At 34.3% G+C, this 17,202-nt stretch overlaps 3 protein-coding genes across 3 annotated transcripts in view; 2 read left to right on the top strand and 1 right to left on the bottom strand.

The window, feature by feature from the left end:
- LOC135849384 (S-adenosylhomocysteine hydrolase-like protein 1) overlaps positions 1-17,202 on the bottom strand; it is a 58,331-nt gene that overhangs the window by 32,550 nt on the left and 8,579 nt on the right. The gene's annotated exons all lie outside the window — the stretch shown is intronic.
- Positions 1,270-7,890, top strand: LOC135849378 (uncharacterized). The gene is made up of 20 exons (XM_065369773.1): positions 1,270-1,420; positions 1,527-1,686; positions 1,767-1,909; positions 2,236-2,404; positions 3,170-3,312; positions 3,385-3,544; positions 4,238-4,383; positions 4,473-4,638; positions 4,723-4,865; positions 4,953-5,130; positions 5,248-5,390; positions 5,461-5,614; positions 5,682-5,830; positions 5,921-6,033; positions 6,273-6,400; positions 6,478-6,638; positions 6,711-6,956; positions 7,030-7,178; positions 7,258-7,356; positions 7,444-7,890. The coding sequence occupies exons 1-20, from the start codon at positions 1,372-1,374 to the stop codon at positions 7,558-7,560; spliced, it is 2,916 nt and encodes a 971-aa protein (XP_065225845.1). The 5' UTR covers positions 1,270-1,371; the 3' UTR covers positions 7,561-7,890.
- LOC135849383 (uncharacterized) lies at positions 7,933-15,731 on the top strand. Its single transcript, XM_065369777.1, has 12 exons — positions 7,933-8,461; positions 8,929-9,042; positions 11,762-11,930; positions 12,006-12,169; positions 12,438-12,615; positions 12,769-12,911; positions 13,777-13,936; positions 14,052-14,194; positions 14,297-14,483; positions 14,573-14,688; positions 14,800-14,965; positions 15,049-15,731. Exons 1-12 carry the CDS (start codon positions 8,449-8,451, stop codon positions 15,260-15,262), a joined length of 1,767 nt encoding a protein of 588 aa, XP_065225849.1. The 5' UTR covers positions 7,933-8,448; the 3' UTR covers positions 15,263-15,731.

The following is a 17,202-nucleotide window of genomic DNA, read 5'->3' as shown; positions in this document are numbered from 1 at the left end:
AAAAAAGTAATGTAAAAAGTTGATATTTTGTTGGACGCAATTTCCCACATTTTTTCACCTGGAATCTAAAATTTGGCTACCTGAGTTTATTTTTAGACATTTAGAAAAATCCAAAAAATGTCTGGAGTAAATGAATATTTTCCCTGTAAGCTTCAAAATGGTTAAAAATTGTGAATCTATGCCACGACAGAAAAATAAAACCAGCCAGAAATCTAGGTTTAAATAAATCTGGTTAAAATCCAAAGAACACAAAGAAAATGAATATTTCCACGAGAGGCTCCAGAATATCTTAAAAATTGTAAGATAGGTATTTATTACTCCCGGGGGTTCGAATGACCCATCAGCTTACTCTTGCTCGTTAGCATTTTTTAATGAAAAAGCTCCGGAAATGGAGGGGAGAGGAAACGGGTTATTTATCACCAAAAAATCTTTAAAAATCTTTTAAAAAATTTCGCATGCTCCTCCCAAAAATACCAATTCGAAATAGAAATTAAAATTCCTCAGAGGAGTTCATTCCTGGTTTCTGATTGGCTGAAATTAATCACTGGACTGGGAGACAAAATGAGTTGACTTTGGACAGACATTTTCCCTTCAAACTTTATAGACCAAGAACTAAAATAGGTTTTTCCCAGACCCCTATTCTTCCATCAAAGAAACCAACCTTTAGTTAACCCCTTTCACAACAGTAAGTAATAAGGTAGGTATATACCTTTCTATCATCGTTAAATTTAGAAACTAGAGCTTGCTGATGTCATTGACGTTCTACTTCAGCATTTGACGAAATTCAACATCTTCCGTCTACAATGCAATATGAATTATCGACCATCGCCACCGTTGGTAATTCCCCCTGTTAATATATTCGTAAAAACTCGTTTCACTCTCTGGTAATTCGTACGTGCGTAAGCATGCTACGTAATACATAATTACATTTTCCATAGTCAAGTTCATTGCAATCCCTACCATCACATTAGACAACTTAGCCTATACAAGTTTGAAGGAAAATATGTATACTATCTAGGTACCTACTATCATTCCTTCATCCAGGTTTTTTTCAACTCTCCGATTAGAAAAAACTTGGCAAATAATTCTCGGTAATCATAACACTCGGTCATTAATTTAAAAACTATCCCCGATGGCGCATCTACAGCTTAGAATTTCAGCGATTTGAAGAAACCCATTAATAAACTAGATTTGCATGTTGTTTTGTCGGGTTCGGGTATTATTGTCGAAGATAATTCCTCGTTGAGAGGGGAAGAGGAGGAGGGCGTAAACTTCAAAATGTAATCGCAGATTTTTAAAATTACATCTTCGCATCGGCAAACCGGTTGATGCTTGTTTAGTGTGTGATATCGTTACGGTAGAAATAACACCATGTTTTTACATATTATCGTTATCCTCGGCTTATTTATTATCAACATAGGTAAAGTACCTACAGTAATTACAAATATCGATAATTAGAGCATTATTTACCTATTTGATCGCGAGTTATTTGATTTTGACAATTTTCTCTATTTTTCTTTTGTTAGAAGTCGAGGCTGCAAAAAAATATGATTACGTAGGATGTTACGATACCAGCGATAAAGCGAAATTATTGTATCAATATGAGAAAAAAGATGATAAACTCGCCCCTAGAAGCTGCGTAGATTTTTGCCATTCTAAGCAGTCAGCTTACGCAGCAATAATAAAGTAAGACTTTCCACCCCTTTAATTTCCTTACGTATAAATATACTGAGAGCAGAAAATTTCAAGATTTGTAAATATTTTAGAAATGTATGTCGCTGTGGTCATAATCAACCACCTGATATAGTCAAAAGGGTTAACAAGGAATGTGATTATTCTTGTCCAGGAGATAAAAATCTCAAATGTGGAGGAGAATTTAAATCATCAGTCTACGAAACTGGTCTAATTGGTAAGCGTGATTAGATAAAATTTTCAGATTACAGATCGCAATTAGTTATGTGTTTATAATTAAATGTCTAAAAATATGAAGGAACCTATTAAAATTGAGTTGGCAAATTTTTTGTGCCTAAATTTTGGTTTGAAATGGGTATCTATGTAATTTGTTTCCAAAACAAATTACACCATTTCATAATTAAATTAGGTACCTGAAAATATCCGTGAAGTGAAGAATTTCCTAGATTGATTTTTCACCCATAAGTTTAATCACCTGAAATAGTCTGAAATTTACTACCTTGATGTTTTTATAATTACTCACACAATTGATTTCTTGTATAGCCCAAGGCAATGATGCCATCCCATCCAGAATATATTTGGGTTGTTACAAAGACAACGATACCAATTACCGATTACTACGAGGTTCATTTCAAGAATCAGTGGACAACACACCGACAAAATGTCATCGCATTTGTTACAAACAAGGGTTCAGATATTTTGGATTATTTAAGTGAGTATAAATCAGCGAAGGATGAAAATCGAAATTGAAATTAGGACTAAATCCAGAAGATAAAAACTGACTTTGAAATCATCAACTTCAAATTTTGTTGTCAGATGTCAATTTAAAAAAAATTTTTGATTACACAATAGCTACACACGAAATAGGTAGGTAGATAGGTACTGATTCTTTTAATTTTATTTTTGACCAGAAAAATACTTGGAAAACTGAAAAAAAGTGCAAAATTTTATGAATTAAAACTGAAAACCAAAAATAAATTTTCAACTTTTTTTTTCAAATGATGAAGCCAAAAAATGAAAAAGAAAGGGTTAGAAAAACACATGATTAAATCAAACCGAATCGAACCGAACCGAACCAAGCCGAACTGAATCGAACCAAAGCAAAATGACCGACCTTAACCGAAGCAAACCAAACCGAACCGAACCGAAGCAAACCGAACCAAACAGAAGCAAACCAAACCGAATCGAACCAAACCGCAGCAAACCAAACAGAATAGAATAGAGCCAAATTTTATGACAGAAACGACCAGTTTTTTATTTTTTAATTTGGACTTTCTTATTGAAAAAAGTACCCACAAGTTTTAAATATTAACTAGAAAAGCTCACATTTTCATCCGGATTGTTTTAAAGATTTTTGAAAACCACTCCTCAAATTTTTTTGCTATTCCCAGTTTTTTTTTTTTTTTACCAACTCACTCCAAAAAACACAGAAATAGATGCAGCCTACTCAAATTTTAACCATTCAATTTATTTTCAGTCGACAATGTCTATGTGACGATACTGCACCCTCCAAAGAAACCGCTCTCTCTGATGACGACTGCCAGGCATATTGTTACGAAGATGACACTGAATTTTGTGGAGGAAAATCTACAATGAGTTTATACTCTACTGGAATTTCCGGTGAATATCTTTGAAAAATCTTTTCTAGTTCACTCCTCTCAAATTGTCTTACATTGCACGTTTTTTTCACAGATATTCCGGAATATGGCAGATATGTAGGATGTTACAACAATGAAAAAAATAACAATATTAAACCAGATATTACGATGAATTTCACTCAAACAAACTCCAACAGACGTTGCTGGAATATTTGCGATCAAAAAGGCTACAAATATGCAGGAATTCAATCAGGGTAGGTACCTATTTATCTTTATTTCCCAATAATTTATTCCAATCACCAATCATGTGCAGGGATGCGTTTTCAGACCTGTAGGGTGCAGGCAAAAAAAAAATAGAGAGAGTATTTTGACCAAACTCGGCGAAGTCCTTCATTTTGAGCTGAGAGACAATATTCAGAGAATTTTTTAGACCTGGAAGTACCCTCGAAGGAGAGGTAAGGGTCCTTAAAGAGGGTATCATAATTTTTTTTCCTCAGTAGCCTCCCTCCACATAACCTGTTTTGGGGAAAATGGTCCAGCCAATTCCAAGTGATAATACGTAGGTACCAAGATACTTGAAATTCTGCATGGATCTAGACTATTGCCCTCAAAATCTAAGACCACTTCTGGGGTTCTACTTTAGTGGCTGGAAATTCACAAATCACTCATTTTAGGGCAAATTCGAGTTTGAAAATGTTTCTTTTCGAATATTTCATATTCATATTAATAATTTATGCCAAAACATGGAAAGATATCATTTCTGAAACTGAAGAAATATTTTGGAATACACTGGTGCAATTTCTTTGTCAGTATTGCGTTTCAATTTTCAAAAAATTGAGAAAATTAGTCAGAACTTTATCGAGCTTTTTCGATTTTTTGAAATAAGCAATAATGATCAAAAAAATTGGCATCAATTAATCTAATTCACATTTTAATTTACATTAAAGCGTACTATGCATGTGCATGACCCAAGCACCACCTACATCACTGCATGATGATGATCATAAATGCGACGATATCAAGTGCCCTGGTGACATTTTAGATGGATGTGGTGCCAGAGACGTGATGAAAGTCTTCAAAACTCGGCGAGCAGGTAAAAAATTATACGTAATTGAATTCAAAGATATGTGCAATCTGCATCAAAACTGATCAGCATTAATTATGAACAATAAAATATTTCAGATGAAATCCAAGCAGCAGCTTCTCGTTATCTAGGCTGCTACAAAGATGATAAACCATTCCCCACTTTGGAAGGGATAAAAGAAATATTTGAAAAAACCCTGACTCCAGAACTATGCTCTGAAACTTGTGGACTAAGAGGCTATGCCTTTTCAGGCGTTGAAACTGGGTGAGCATAAAAAAAATCTGCTGCTCTACGTATTATGATCAAAGTAGTTCTAGAAAACTGATCAAAATTTTGCAAAATTTTCAGTAATGAGTGCTATTGCAGTCACTCGTTTCCATCAGTAATTCTGAGGGTCGCTGATAGCGAATGTAGCTCCCCTTGCAGTGGTAGCCAGAATGATCGTTGTGGAGGGTATCACAGGATAGCAGTTTATGATAATGGCGTGCCTCGTGAGTTCATTTATTAAACTAATGGCATAGCCACAAAAATTCTAGACTGACATATTTGCAGAAATTGAGAGAATTATTGTTTGACAGATCCTCAAGCTTTCGTTCATCCATCTTATATGGGTTGCTATAAGGAAGATGAACCAGGAATCAGGTTGTTGGAAGGAATTTCTGATAATTTGCCAAATCTGACACCATCCCTTTGCCACAAGCAATGTTTGCAAGCTGGATTCTTGTACTTTGGATTAAGTACAAGTGCTGATGGCATGTAAGAAAAACATTATAACTACCTACCTAATAGATATTATCTCAGACATATTTCGCATCCTTTTATATCTACTTTGGATATCAGACTGATTTAAATACCACCATGTTTTTTGCATAGAGGAAAATGCATGTGCAGTGATCAAACTCCACCCGAAAGTGTTTTCACTCGTGATTCTGAATGCCAAAAGAAATGCAACGGTAATCCCAACAAAGTGTGTGGTGGTGATTGGAGAGTTGCTGTATACAGAACTGGACTTTCGAGTACCTACTTATTCAATTTAGCATGAATCTTTCACACCAGAACAAATTCAACGATATAATTAACTTCCAGATGCAGAATCAGAATACGTTTATAAAGGATGTTACGAAAACACTGGAAATATTTTACTCGATAGGAAATCACACCAAACAAGATCTCTCACTCCTAAAAGATGTCACAGATTTTGTGATATGTTGGAATTCAAATATTCTGTAGTAGAAGAAGGGTGAGTATTGACGAAAATGATATTTCTTGAATCACTGTCATTTTTTACGTGATTTGATCTATTATAGGAAGATTTGTGGTTGTGGAAATGAAGCTCCTAGCAGCGGATCTCCTAAACCAGATGCTAGCTGTCGGCTTAGATGTCCTGGCAATTTTTCTGAGACTTGTGGTGGACATAAAAAACATATGCAAGTTTATGGCATCGTGAATGAGTCTGGTAATTAAAATTTAACTATGCTTTATTTATTAATCTTCCACTTAAGCTTGATAACGTCACTTGAGATCAAAATGAACACTTTTTTTTCAGATAAACCTGATCAAGTTTCAGAGGATGAATTAAATCAACTCATGTTCTCAGATACTTTTGATTTTATGGATCCCGCAATTTGGTATCACACTGTTAAAATTGCTCACGAACCGGTAATCATTTTTATTTCTTAATCATGGCCAGCATTTTTCAACTACTGCAGTGTTACAGCCATCTTTGAGACGACCTTTTTTTTTTTTTTTTTTTTTTTTTGGCTAAAACCTGGAGAAAAGGTTAGATAGCTGGAAACTGATTTTTCAACTTACCAGTCAATTTCCAAGTCATCATCATCATCATCATCAGAAAAATGATGTATATTTTCATCAACACGTGTTTATTTGATTTCAATTAGAATTACGAATTTGTAACGTATGAAAGATGCCACCACGTGATTTATCTAAGAGAAGGCGTATTATTCATCAAACCAAGAGTACAACCCCACGCTTTCATAGAAAAAGACAGCACATTCACATTAGAAAAGTAATAAATTGTAATTCCTGCGAAATTAACCCCTTAGAAATAGATAAAAATTCATTTTCTACCTCGTTTGTAAACAGTTGCACAGGAAAAGTAGACGAATGTACCAAAAAATCAGAAAAATTCATCATTTTACCACCAATTCAATCCGGTCAAATAAGTACCGAAAGAAGTTTCCGATTTTTATACGGCAAAGTCGAAGTACAAGCCAAGTTACCAGTTGGAGATTGGATAGTTCCACGTAAATAATCCTCATCTTATTATTCTTGATCACAACTCTCATTCTTTAATCTAATAATTTTTGATTGCGTAGAAATTTGGCTCATGCCAGCCACAAAGGAATACGGCGATTATTACCAATCTGGCCAAATTCGTATCGCTATGTCTCGAGGAAATGCCGATTTTCACTGTTCCGATGATCATTTCGGTTATAGACGTTTGGAAATGGGAGTTTATTTGAGCGATCACGCGATAAACGTGAAAAAGAAGGTATTTTATAAAGAGGTTTCCGAAGACTGGCCTAATAAATACCACAATTTCAGTGTGACTTGGACTCCAGGTAATATATGATCCAATGATGAATTAAAAATCACCGAGAGTACCTTACACAAGACCTCTGTACAATTTTCTAGACCTGATTGCATTCCATGTGGATGGAGAAGAGGTAGGAATGATACAGCCCGAAGCTGGCCAAACAATGCGTCAAATTGTTGGCTTACCTGAAAGTGACGAGTATATTTACAAAAATTCCACAAATAAAATGGCTCCTTTCGACAGAGAAGTATGTAAAATCCACGACAACGATTCAGTTATTAAAAAATATCGAATTTAATACCTAATTCGAGCATCTATTTTAATAGTTCCATCTTACACTCGGTGTTTCCGTTGGTGGTATATCTGATTTCCCAGACGAATGCAAATCAACTCCCAAAAAACCATGGACTAATAGATCGCCAAAGGTGAATAAATTAGGAATTTCCTACACTTTTTTTTGACCAGGTCTTTGTACGAATTGTATGAATATTATAAAATATTTCCATTTTCAGGGTATGTTGAATTTCTGGAAAGATAGAGACAACTGGAGACCTACTTGGAAAGATGAAGAACACGCTTTGCAAGTTGAACATGTGAAAGTGTGGGCAGTAGAAAATAATTTTATTTAAATTTGTGCCATTTAAAATAGTAATATTTTCCATATTTAAATACGTACCTATTTAATTAAACGTAAATTATCTTTGTACTTGTGCACTGCACTATACAAGACAAAAATTTAATTTTTTCTAAAATATTCTACTGCGAAAAAATCGCTTGAAATGTGATGTTATTATTTATTTAATTTACTTATCGATTTATTCTCATTTTTTTGAAGTCATTTTTATACATATTATTTTATCAAACTATGAGTTCAAGTCTGATTGAAGTTTATTTGATAATTCATTATAATGGATTCGGATGAATAAAGATAGGCCAATAAAAAAATATCGAAAAATTAATTTTTTCCTAGTTTTTATAATGTAACTCATCCCCCTCCAATCTTCGAATTTTCACCAGATCGTCCCATTTTATTTTTATTTTTTAAATTATAAAAGAGGGTGCAAAAATTCCAAAAATTTGGGTAATCCTAAGTCAAATCGAACAAAAATTGATCGATGAGATGATTTCATGTTTAAGTAAGTACATCCCCTTCCATATAGTCATCAGATCCTACTTATAATGATGTGCGGAAAAGAGGAAGTCCATGCATGCCTTCGTCAATGGAAATGAATTTCGATAATTAATGTAAACACCACTCACCGGTTCACGAAATTCAATTAGGAACTAATTCACTAATTTGAGGTAGGTAGGTCAGTAAAATTTGACTGGAGCAAATGTTCACAGAATTAGATACCTGCACGTCCATTTTAGTGGAAAGTCAGTATCAGTGTCACTTTTTAATTGTTCAAAGATAAAGTTTGGTGAAAAATGTGAATGTGCACAAGTTGAAGCTATGATATTGTAGATATTTTTTAATTTAATTTTTACCACTCGTACTACTACGAGTACCTACACTCATGCTGAACGGAAGTAAGCAACATACTAGAAACCTAATTATCTATGCACTTTTTCCGACAAATCGTTCATTTCCAATTCAAATAAGTATATCATTAGGTATACATTTTTCAATTTTGTTCTTTCAATAAAAAAAAAAACTTGTCTGAAACCAATCGTTTGATAACTGGTTTTATCTTCTTTCAAGCAAATTATATCTACAAAATTTACAAAATTAGGTACTTTTTTCTCAAGTAAGTAAGATATTCGAAAATATGTAGAAAATGTCGAAACGTCATGTACCTATTTCAGTATACCGTCTGCGGATAGAAAAAGGAAAATTTTTAAAAACAAAGTAAATGACACCATCAAATTTCCAAAAATACGTAAAATACCTAATGATGACGTAAAATTCACCGGAAATACTCTCAGTAGATCAACATTCAGTTCCATTCTAGCGGTTATAAGTTCTATCTACATATGTAAATGATGCTAATTTCTAGATCGAATACGCCTCAACCTACAGTCGTTGATACGAAGTGTAAAAAGCAATATCGTGGTGATAATGGCATCCGTCGCAGGGATTTTAATCGTGGCAGGAATCTTGTTATACTTGGGTAAGTAAATAAATAGAACGAAGATATATATTATTTAATAGAATATTAACAGAATTAAGTATTTTCCTTCTAAATTCGCAAACGCAGTTGAAGTTTGCTCAGGGTTTCTATATTACTCAATATGTCAAAGTTGTCAAAAAAATGGAATGAGAAGTTGTGTTCTAGCACACTAAATTATTCTCTCGTAGATTTTTTTCACAAATTCTTATCAACTAGAACTTTCGTTTTCACGTCTGCATCTTTGAATCGGCTTAAGGAATCCGCATGTTATTATTAGTTTTGAGGATATCGTAAATTTTCAAAGAGTCACGACTTCCAATTCAACTCATTTTCTAAATATGGCAATATAATTTTTCTTGATTTTATTATTTTTTCATAAAAGTGAAAAAAAAACTGTTCTTTAACATTTCATGCCTTAATTTTTGATACGAAATCAAAAACGAGGCTAAGTAAAACCTCTTGGTTATTTGATCATAAATGTTGATTTTCTTCAGCAGTAGAGGAGCCCGTAACTTATAGAATACGTCATTAAAAATATTCAACTGCCCAATCGAAAAATTAAAGATGATGCAGGGGCTTCATTTTTTCAAAATAGACCAAAATTGCACGAATCCTTTTCTTTAAAAAACGTTATAATACCATCACTACACTTGACAATAGATAATGAATGGAAATACGCGAGTACCTCTAACACAAAGTGTCAAATTCTAAATCGATCAGGGGTACCAAATATTGACTACCCTTAATTATTAAGTTCTGATTCTACTCAAAACTGTCGTTAAAGTAATTAATTTTGATACACCCGATTAAGATTCCACATTTCGCCTACACTCGACATATTTTTCCACTTATTCCTAACTATCGCTAGATACCACTGAACATTATTACTACCTGCGGGGACAATTTCAACGAAATAAGGCGTAATAAACTTATTGACGTGAAGTCAAATACTCACGAAAATTTTTTATATTTTTTACGGCATTACGGCAGTAAATTCATTGAAATATGAATAATTCGATCGATGAATGAATCATATCTTTTCGTTATAAACATGGGCATGTTTTTTACACCGAGGGTGTTTCCTAAATTTGCGAGACGCTAATCTGCGTCATATGACGCAGACTTTTAAAAACTTGGAAAAAGTTTTGATAAATTATCGACATAAGTCAGCCTTCTGAAAACTTTTTTAAAAAGTGACATTTTTGACGCTTTGATATTATATTAGAATCAGACTTATAGAAACTTTTTTTAGATAAATTTTCATTATTCAGAGTTTATTTTAACTGAAAAAACACATATTTAAGTGTTAAAGTCAGGTACGTCAAATTCAAAAATTACTCTACAAGTTTTGTGAGACTTGGTCTCTTTATTTGGAATTTCAAACATTGAGAGTTGACTTGAGCAAGAAACGTATCGATAATTCAAAAATCGACAAAAAAATGTTCACATCAAACAAGGAATAAATTTCGGAAAAGCATTCAAAAATACATCATGAGCCAAATTTCAGAGGCTGAATTTTATTTTTCCATATGTAACGAATTTTTGAAAATTCAAATGATTCATTTGTCATGAAAAATTCAAAGTTTTATCAAATTTGGGTAGAAAGTTGCAATTTGGTTTGCACTCTCTATTTTCGACCTTTTAAATCTTTAGCAAATTTTTAGATCTTCCATGTGTTGGAAAAATTGCCATTGTTAGATAGGCAATGAATTTAGGCGAAAATTTGCGAATTTCATTTTTTATCAGTGCAAATTCAAAATTTTCTCTCTCAATTCTCCATCGATTTCATACTACGAGAAAGAGGAGGCGGCGCCACCAAATAATTAGTAATCTTTTTGTGACTAGATTTAACCAACAACAGCAAACAATGTAAGTATACCAATTACCAATTATGAAATTTTCACGTAAACCCATATGTAAAAAATTCAACTACCTACCTACATATTTTTAGAATTAGCGATGGAATAATAAAATTAATTGTCTCCCGCTTGCGATATTGCAAACGACTTATATGTGCTGAGCGTAATGAGAAGCACAGTGCAATTTCTATTTCTCATGGAGGTGCTAAAATACTTCGAAGCACGTGATTCACTTATTAATAAATCAATTTCATACATCTTTTTCTTCACATCGACTCTTATTCATAAGTTAGGTATCAGAGATATTGTACATTACCCATTTTTAAAACACAACAATGAAATGAGCAATATTACCATGAAATTTCCAGTCACCTAATGATCATCGTACAGCTTTGTTCATTTTATGACACATCCCGGATGTTTTCGTGATGAGAGGCTTGAACAGAAATATACATATTATGACTCAATGTCTGAAGTTTTCTGAAATAAAATGAAATTTTTTGAAACTATCTGCTTAGCCTACGATTTCAAATTTTTTTCATACCTCGATATCATATACGCAAGCAAGTCTCAAAAGTTCAAAAATCGCAAACTGTGCGATCTACGAGTATCATGAACCAAAAAAAAAATAAATAAAAAGTTACAGCCATTAAATCAAAATTTTTTAAGAGTTCTGATAACAAAACAACTTTGAAAAGCTAATTTAAAAAAAATGTCAACGAACTCGTAATTGGCGAAAAAATGAACGATCAATATAGTAAGATACCTAGATGGGGAGAGAATTTGGTGAAAATGTTATCCCAGAATTTTGCAATTTTTCTGCCAATTAGGTGTCTACTTATTCTTCTGAAACATTTCAGGGTTGAGGACAAATGCAAATCCTAATACCGAATCAAAAAAACAAGAAGAGTTGACTAGTTGGAAGATTCCAAAGAATTCATGTCCAAACGGTACAGATAAAATTAAGGACTGTTTGAAATGTTATCAAAGCGGATATGCATATTATTTTGATGCAAAAATACGAGTATCGTAAGTTCAGTTCTTCAGAATACTTTTGTTAATTGTAAGAAATGGTACTAATAAAAAAATTATGGATATTTTCAGTGGCACAGACCAAGGTTGCTCAGATAACACCCCCTTACAAACATTCATCAATACTGATGAGTACAATAATAATAATGATGGTATTGTATCATGTCAAATAATGGAAGACTATCCCAATGACACAAGCGAAATGAATGCTACTTTTAAGTCAACTGGAATTCCAAGTAAGTAATGCAAAATATTAATTAATTCGGATCATAAAAGTATCACGATTTAAATTAATCTTTACCAACCAACTTTCATCGAGATGTTTATTGCAAATATGTTTATTCGCATAAAACCACCTACATATTAATTAGCCCCTTCACCCCTCGATGAGTACGCCTCAAAACTAGTTAGGTACTTTCTCTCCTAAAGTGCTCCTCTTCCAAGAATTTTCCAAAATGTTGAATCATTCGGTAATTTACCAGTATAAATATTGCATATCCGTAGATAATATCCTCGAATACAGCAGATTCATTGGATGCTTCAACTATGAAAATGATTCATTTAAACCCGATTTGTTTAAAACCGAATGGGATGAAATTGATTTGATTGGAACAAATTCTAATAAGCGGTGCTTAATTCGATGCCAACTGAAAGGATACGAGTATGCAGGTACGCGTAATGGGTAAGTAGATTATTGTAAATCATAATCGAGTAAGTAGGTACCTACCTAGTTATTTCAAATTATTTAAATAAAATAATATGGTGTTCATAATTTAAACAATAACCACATAGTACATAAATACATCTCGTATAATATAAATTTCAAATTTCACAGTTCACAATGTTTGTGTACCAAGGAATCGCCTAAACATCGCGCCAAAGACGATTTTCTTTGTGAAAAACTAAATTGCCCCGGTGAACCAACAGAAATGTGTGGAGATGCAGACAAGATAAAATTATACCATACGCACCTAATGTGTAAATATCAATCATTTATTTTACATTTTCTAAGTGTCTTTGAAGATGAAAAAACTCTAGAAGCTTATACCAAGATTGATTTCGCCGGCCCTATCAGTTTCAGGAGGAGGAATCGCTTAAAGGGATAGAAGCATCGTTGAAGTAAGTTGAAGCATCCAGCCTGGACGTTGGAGCAGCCCCCCTTCTCCCCTTAAAAAACGTTGCTTTCTCCCTCACCTCAGAACAACGATGTTAGTCTCTCAAGGTCGTCTGTTTATCTGTCTGACCGCTCAAAGTCACCTTACTCATCAAGCCTCTCAGGGTCATTGATCCATCTGTGTGGCTTCCCAAGGTCGTCTGTTTATCCGTCTGTCAGATCTCTTAAGGTCATTGATTCGTGTGTCTGAACTCTCAAGGTCACCGACCTAACTATCTAGCTACCCGTGGGAATGTTATCATCCTCTCAAGGTCATTGACGCGTCTGCCTGACTTCCCAAGGTCGTCTATCTGTCTGGACTCTCAAGTTCACTGCTACATTATCTGCCTAGCCTCTCATCAAACGTCGGGACTGAGAGCTCTAAACAACACTCTACGGATAGTAGATCCTTCAACATATAATTTTTATAGATTTTGACTGCATATAGGTAGGACTGCCATTTTACCACCCTACCTAAAGATTTTTTTTCAATGGAGTGAGGGACTGGGTGCTCCAATCCAATTGCTCAAACGATGTTCTATCCCTTCAAGGAAATTCCCTCTCCCCTTCTGAAAGTGGTTGCATGAACCGACAAAATCCATCTCTTTTGCGAGCAGAGTTGAAAATTTAGTTTGAGCGATCTCAAATTTTCCTACATCTTATCGAGATAGCTTTTGGATTTTTTTTCAGACGAGAAACAGCGGAATCCACAATACATAGGTTGTTACACTGTCAACTACAATGATAGCAGCTGCCATACTAATACATACAACGTTACAAATCCTTTGTCGTGTATTGCTACTTGCAAAAAACGAAGATTTAATTACTCAAGTTTCAACATTTCATCCGGGTAAGTATTACTAGGTACAACTTGAACAGAATAATGCCACCAACGTAGCATATCTTGGGTTGTAAATAAATCCATATGTCGTGAAATCTCATTCGTAACTTTATTATTACTTCAGAAACCACTGCATCTGCCGTAATTTACCTCCGCTAAAGATTCGTGAAATTAGTGAATATGGCTGCAATAACACTACTCGTACTTGTGACGATGAAGGATGTGAAAACGATGCAAAAATGATGATATACGATAATGGAATATCTGGTAAGCAGAAAATCATCACGATTTCACGAAAAACCCACCACCGTGAACAATTTTAATTTCATACAGACTTTCTCATAATTCAAACTCTATGCTTGTTTTCAGATAATCCTTATGACTTGAATGCGTACGCTTTCATCAATTATTTCAACTTGACAAAAGATTCACGAGCGGAACTATTGAAGACAATTAATACCACATTTGATAACTCGCTACTAACGAATTGTCACAGATATTGTGTGAAATCTGGATTTAAGTTTTTTAGTGTACAAGTGAAAAACCTGGCATTAAAGTAAAAATACACTGATGAAATAATAAGCATCTGATTCATTAGACACATTTGATGACAGTCAATGTATAATTTTCATTATGTTTTTATAGCGGTACGAATTGCTTTTGCAGTAATATAGACATAGGGGATTTGGAAGGTTTGACTGAAAAACGAAGCGATAAAAGCGAGAATGCAGACATCTTCGTTTTTGAAACAGGTCTATCTGGTAGGTAATAGGTATCTGTACCTATAGGTACTGATATTAACGTTAAATTTCCTTCTTTACCTTTTGGCTTTTTGCATTTTTCAAATCCTCAACTGGGAATTGTTATAAAAGATGTAGATATAGACGAGATGGATACAAAATGTTATCAAATGAATGGAGCAGCCAAGGAGTTATGGACTGACACCACGACATTTTTCAATATGAGGACACTCACACCGAAAACTTGTCAAATGATATGTGACTACCTCCGATACTCGTATTCTGCAGTGGAAAAAGGGTAATAAGGCTATATACAAATTACTTTAAAAAAGTCTTCACTTGAAATGAATATACACTCAAGAGGAAACAATATTATCACAGATCTGACTGCCACTGTTTCCATAACTTAAACGAGAAGAAAAACTCAACACCCACGCGAGATATCGATTGTAACATCAGGTGCCTCGGTGATCCTTTTCAAACATGTGGTGGATCCGGATATCATATGCAGGTTTCCGAAACCCCGTTTGCCCAAAAGATTATTAAATCTAACCAACTAAATATTACTCAGCTGGAAGAAATGCTTAAATCTTGATACTTATAGAAATTTGCATTCAAAACCGAAAGAACTACAGACAGACAGTATTATTAAAATTTTTAGGCTCAAGGCTCGTTCAAAAATCCGAGCCTGCATAAGTGCATATAGGTATCTCAATTTTGCCAATGGTTTTAAGCATCATTTTAGAAGTAGGTTAACAAAATCTGCGATTAAATAATTTCTTTTTGAGTAGGTATATTTGTAAAATAATTTTACCCGATAATGCAATGATATTTTGAAAAGTACAAATATATCTTGTTAAAATGTCAAATTCTAAGCAACTAGTCATAAGTTATGCTTAATTGCAAAGTTATCAGTATTATAAATTAGATTTTTGTTACATGAGTACTTTTTAAATTTCTCATAGTATTATCTACTTAAACTTTAGAAGCATGAACTTTCTTGATTGACTGATTAAGTTTGTAGTAAATATTTTCTATTTTAAATAAACAAATTTATGGACTAACTAGGTAGGTACAATTTTTTTCGAAGCATTATTAGTTTCAAGAACAATTATATCTATTCTACGAACTTGATTGCATACATTTCCGTAAATTTTTGGAAGGCAGTCTGGCAATTGAGTAAGTATATAAACGAAAGCTTTGCAAATTATAATGATCTCTATTTTTTAGAAACTCATATTTTTTTTCACAATACCTACATACCTATTTTGTTCCTCATTTTATTGGTTCTTGTTCGGGCATATTTTTAGGATCAGACAGAAAAAATCTCTTCTCTGCCTATCTGGTCTTTAAGGTCATTGACCTGCGTGTCTAGACTCTCAAAGTTACTGGCCGACTTGTCCAGCTTCCCAAGGTTGTCTGTGCGGCCTCTTAAGGTCATCGACCTACCTCTGTCTAGCCTCTTATAGCCATCTGTACACCTGTCTGGCATCTCGAGATTATCTGTCTGCTTGTCTGGTCTCCTAAGGTCATTGACCCGTCTGTCTGGCTTCTCAAGGTTGTTGTCTTCACGTTTGGTCTCTAAAGGTCAGTGACCCATACGTACGGCTTCTCAAGGTTATTGGTTTTTGTGTGGTCTCTAAAAGTCATAGACCCGGCAGTGTGTCCTCTCAAGGCCATCTGCCTGTCTGTCGAAGTCACTGACCCACTTCTGCTGTCTAGTCTCTTAAGGTCATTAACCTCTCTGACCCCTTGTTCACGGTCGTCTGTCTTTCTGTCTGCCATCTAACAGGTCATTGACCCATCGGTGTAGGCTCTCAAGGTTGTCTCTGTCTGCCTGACAGGTTTCTTGAGGTCCCTGACTAACTTGTCTAGCCTCTCAAGGTTGTCTGCATGACTGTCTAGATTTCCAAGGTCATTTACCTGCCTGTCTAGCCTCTAAAGGTCATTGACCCGTCCATCTGTCTGTCTATCAGACCTCTCAAGGTCTCTGACCCCTGTGTCTGAACTCTCACGGTCACTGACCTATCTGCCTAGCCTGCCAAGGTTGTCTGTCTTCTGATTTTGCAGCATATTTAACACTCATGACTGACGCAGGGCTGCAAGAGTAGAGTAAGAGTGGGAGTAAAGAGAAGGAACGAGTACAATTTTTAATGTTTTCCAGAAGAGTAGTGTGAGAGTAAGAGCAGCATTTTTGTTGCTGTTGATTTGAAGAGCTCTGAAAGAGTAGATACCTACTCTTTAAAAATCCATTTTTGAAAGTGTAAGTAGAGCAATAAGAGTGCCGTAGAATTATCAATAATATTCTCTGTGCTTCTCACTTTTTTAGTAAGAAATGAAAGATATTGTTCGCTTTTCAGCATTTAAAGGTAATATTTTAGACCTTTTCTTTAAAATTAATATTTTATGAAGTCTTTTCAAACATTTCCTTTTTTTTTTTTGAGTTCTTCTAACAAAATTTTCATAGATTTTGACATGCATAGGTAGGTATAGGTATAGGGCAGCTATTTCACCAGCTCTAGCTAAGATTTTTTT

Source organism: Planococcus citri, chromosome 5 (assembly GCF_950023065.1).
Source record: "Planococcus citri chromosome 5, ihPlaCitr1.1, whole genome shotgun sequence".
Taxonomy (NCBI): Eukaryota; Metazoa; Arthropoda; class Insecta; order Hemiptera; family Pseudococcidae; genus Planococcus; species Planococcus citri.
Note: the sequence above shows the minus strand (reverse complement) of the source record. Positions and strands in the feature narration are given on the sequence as shown.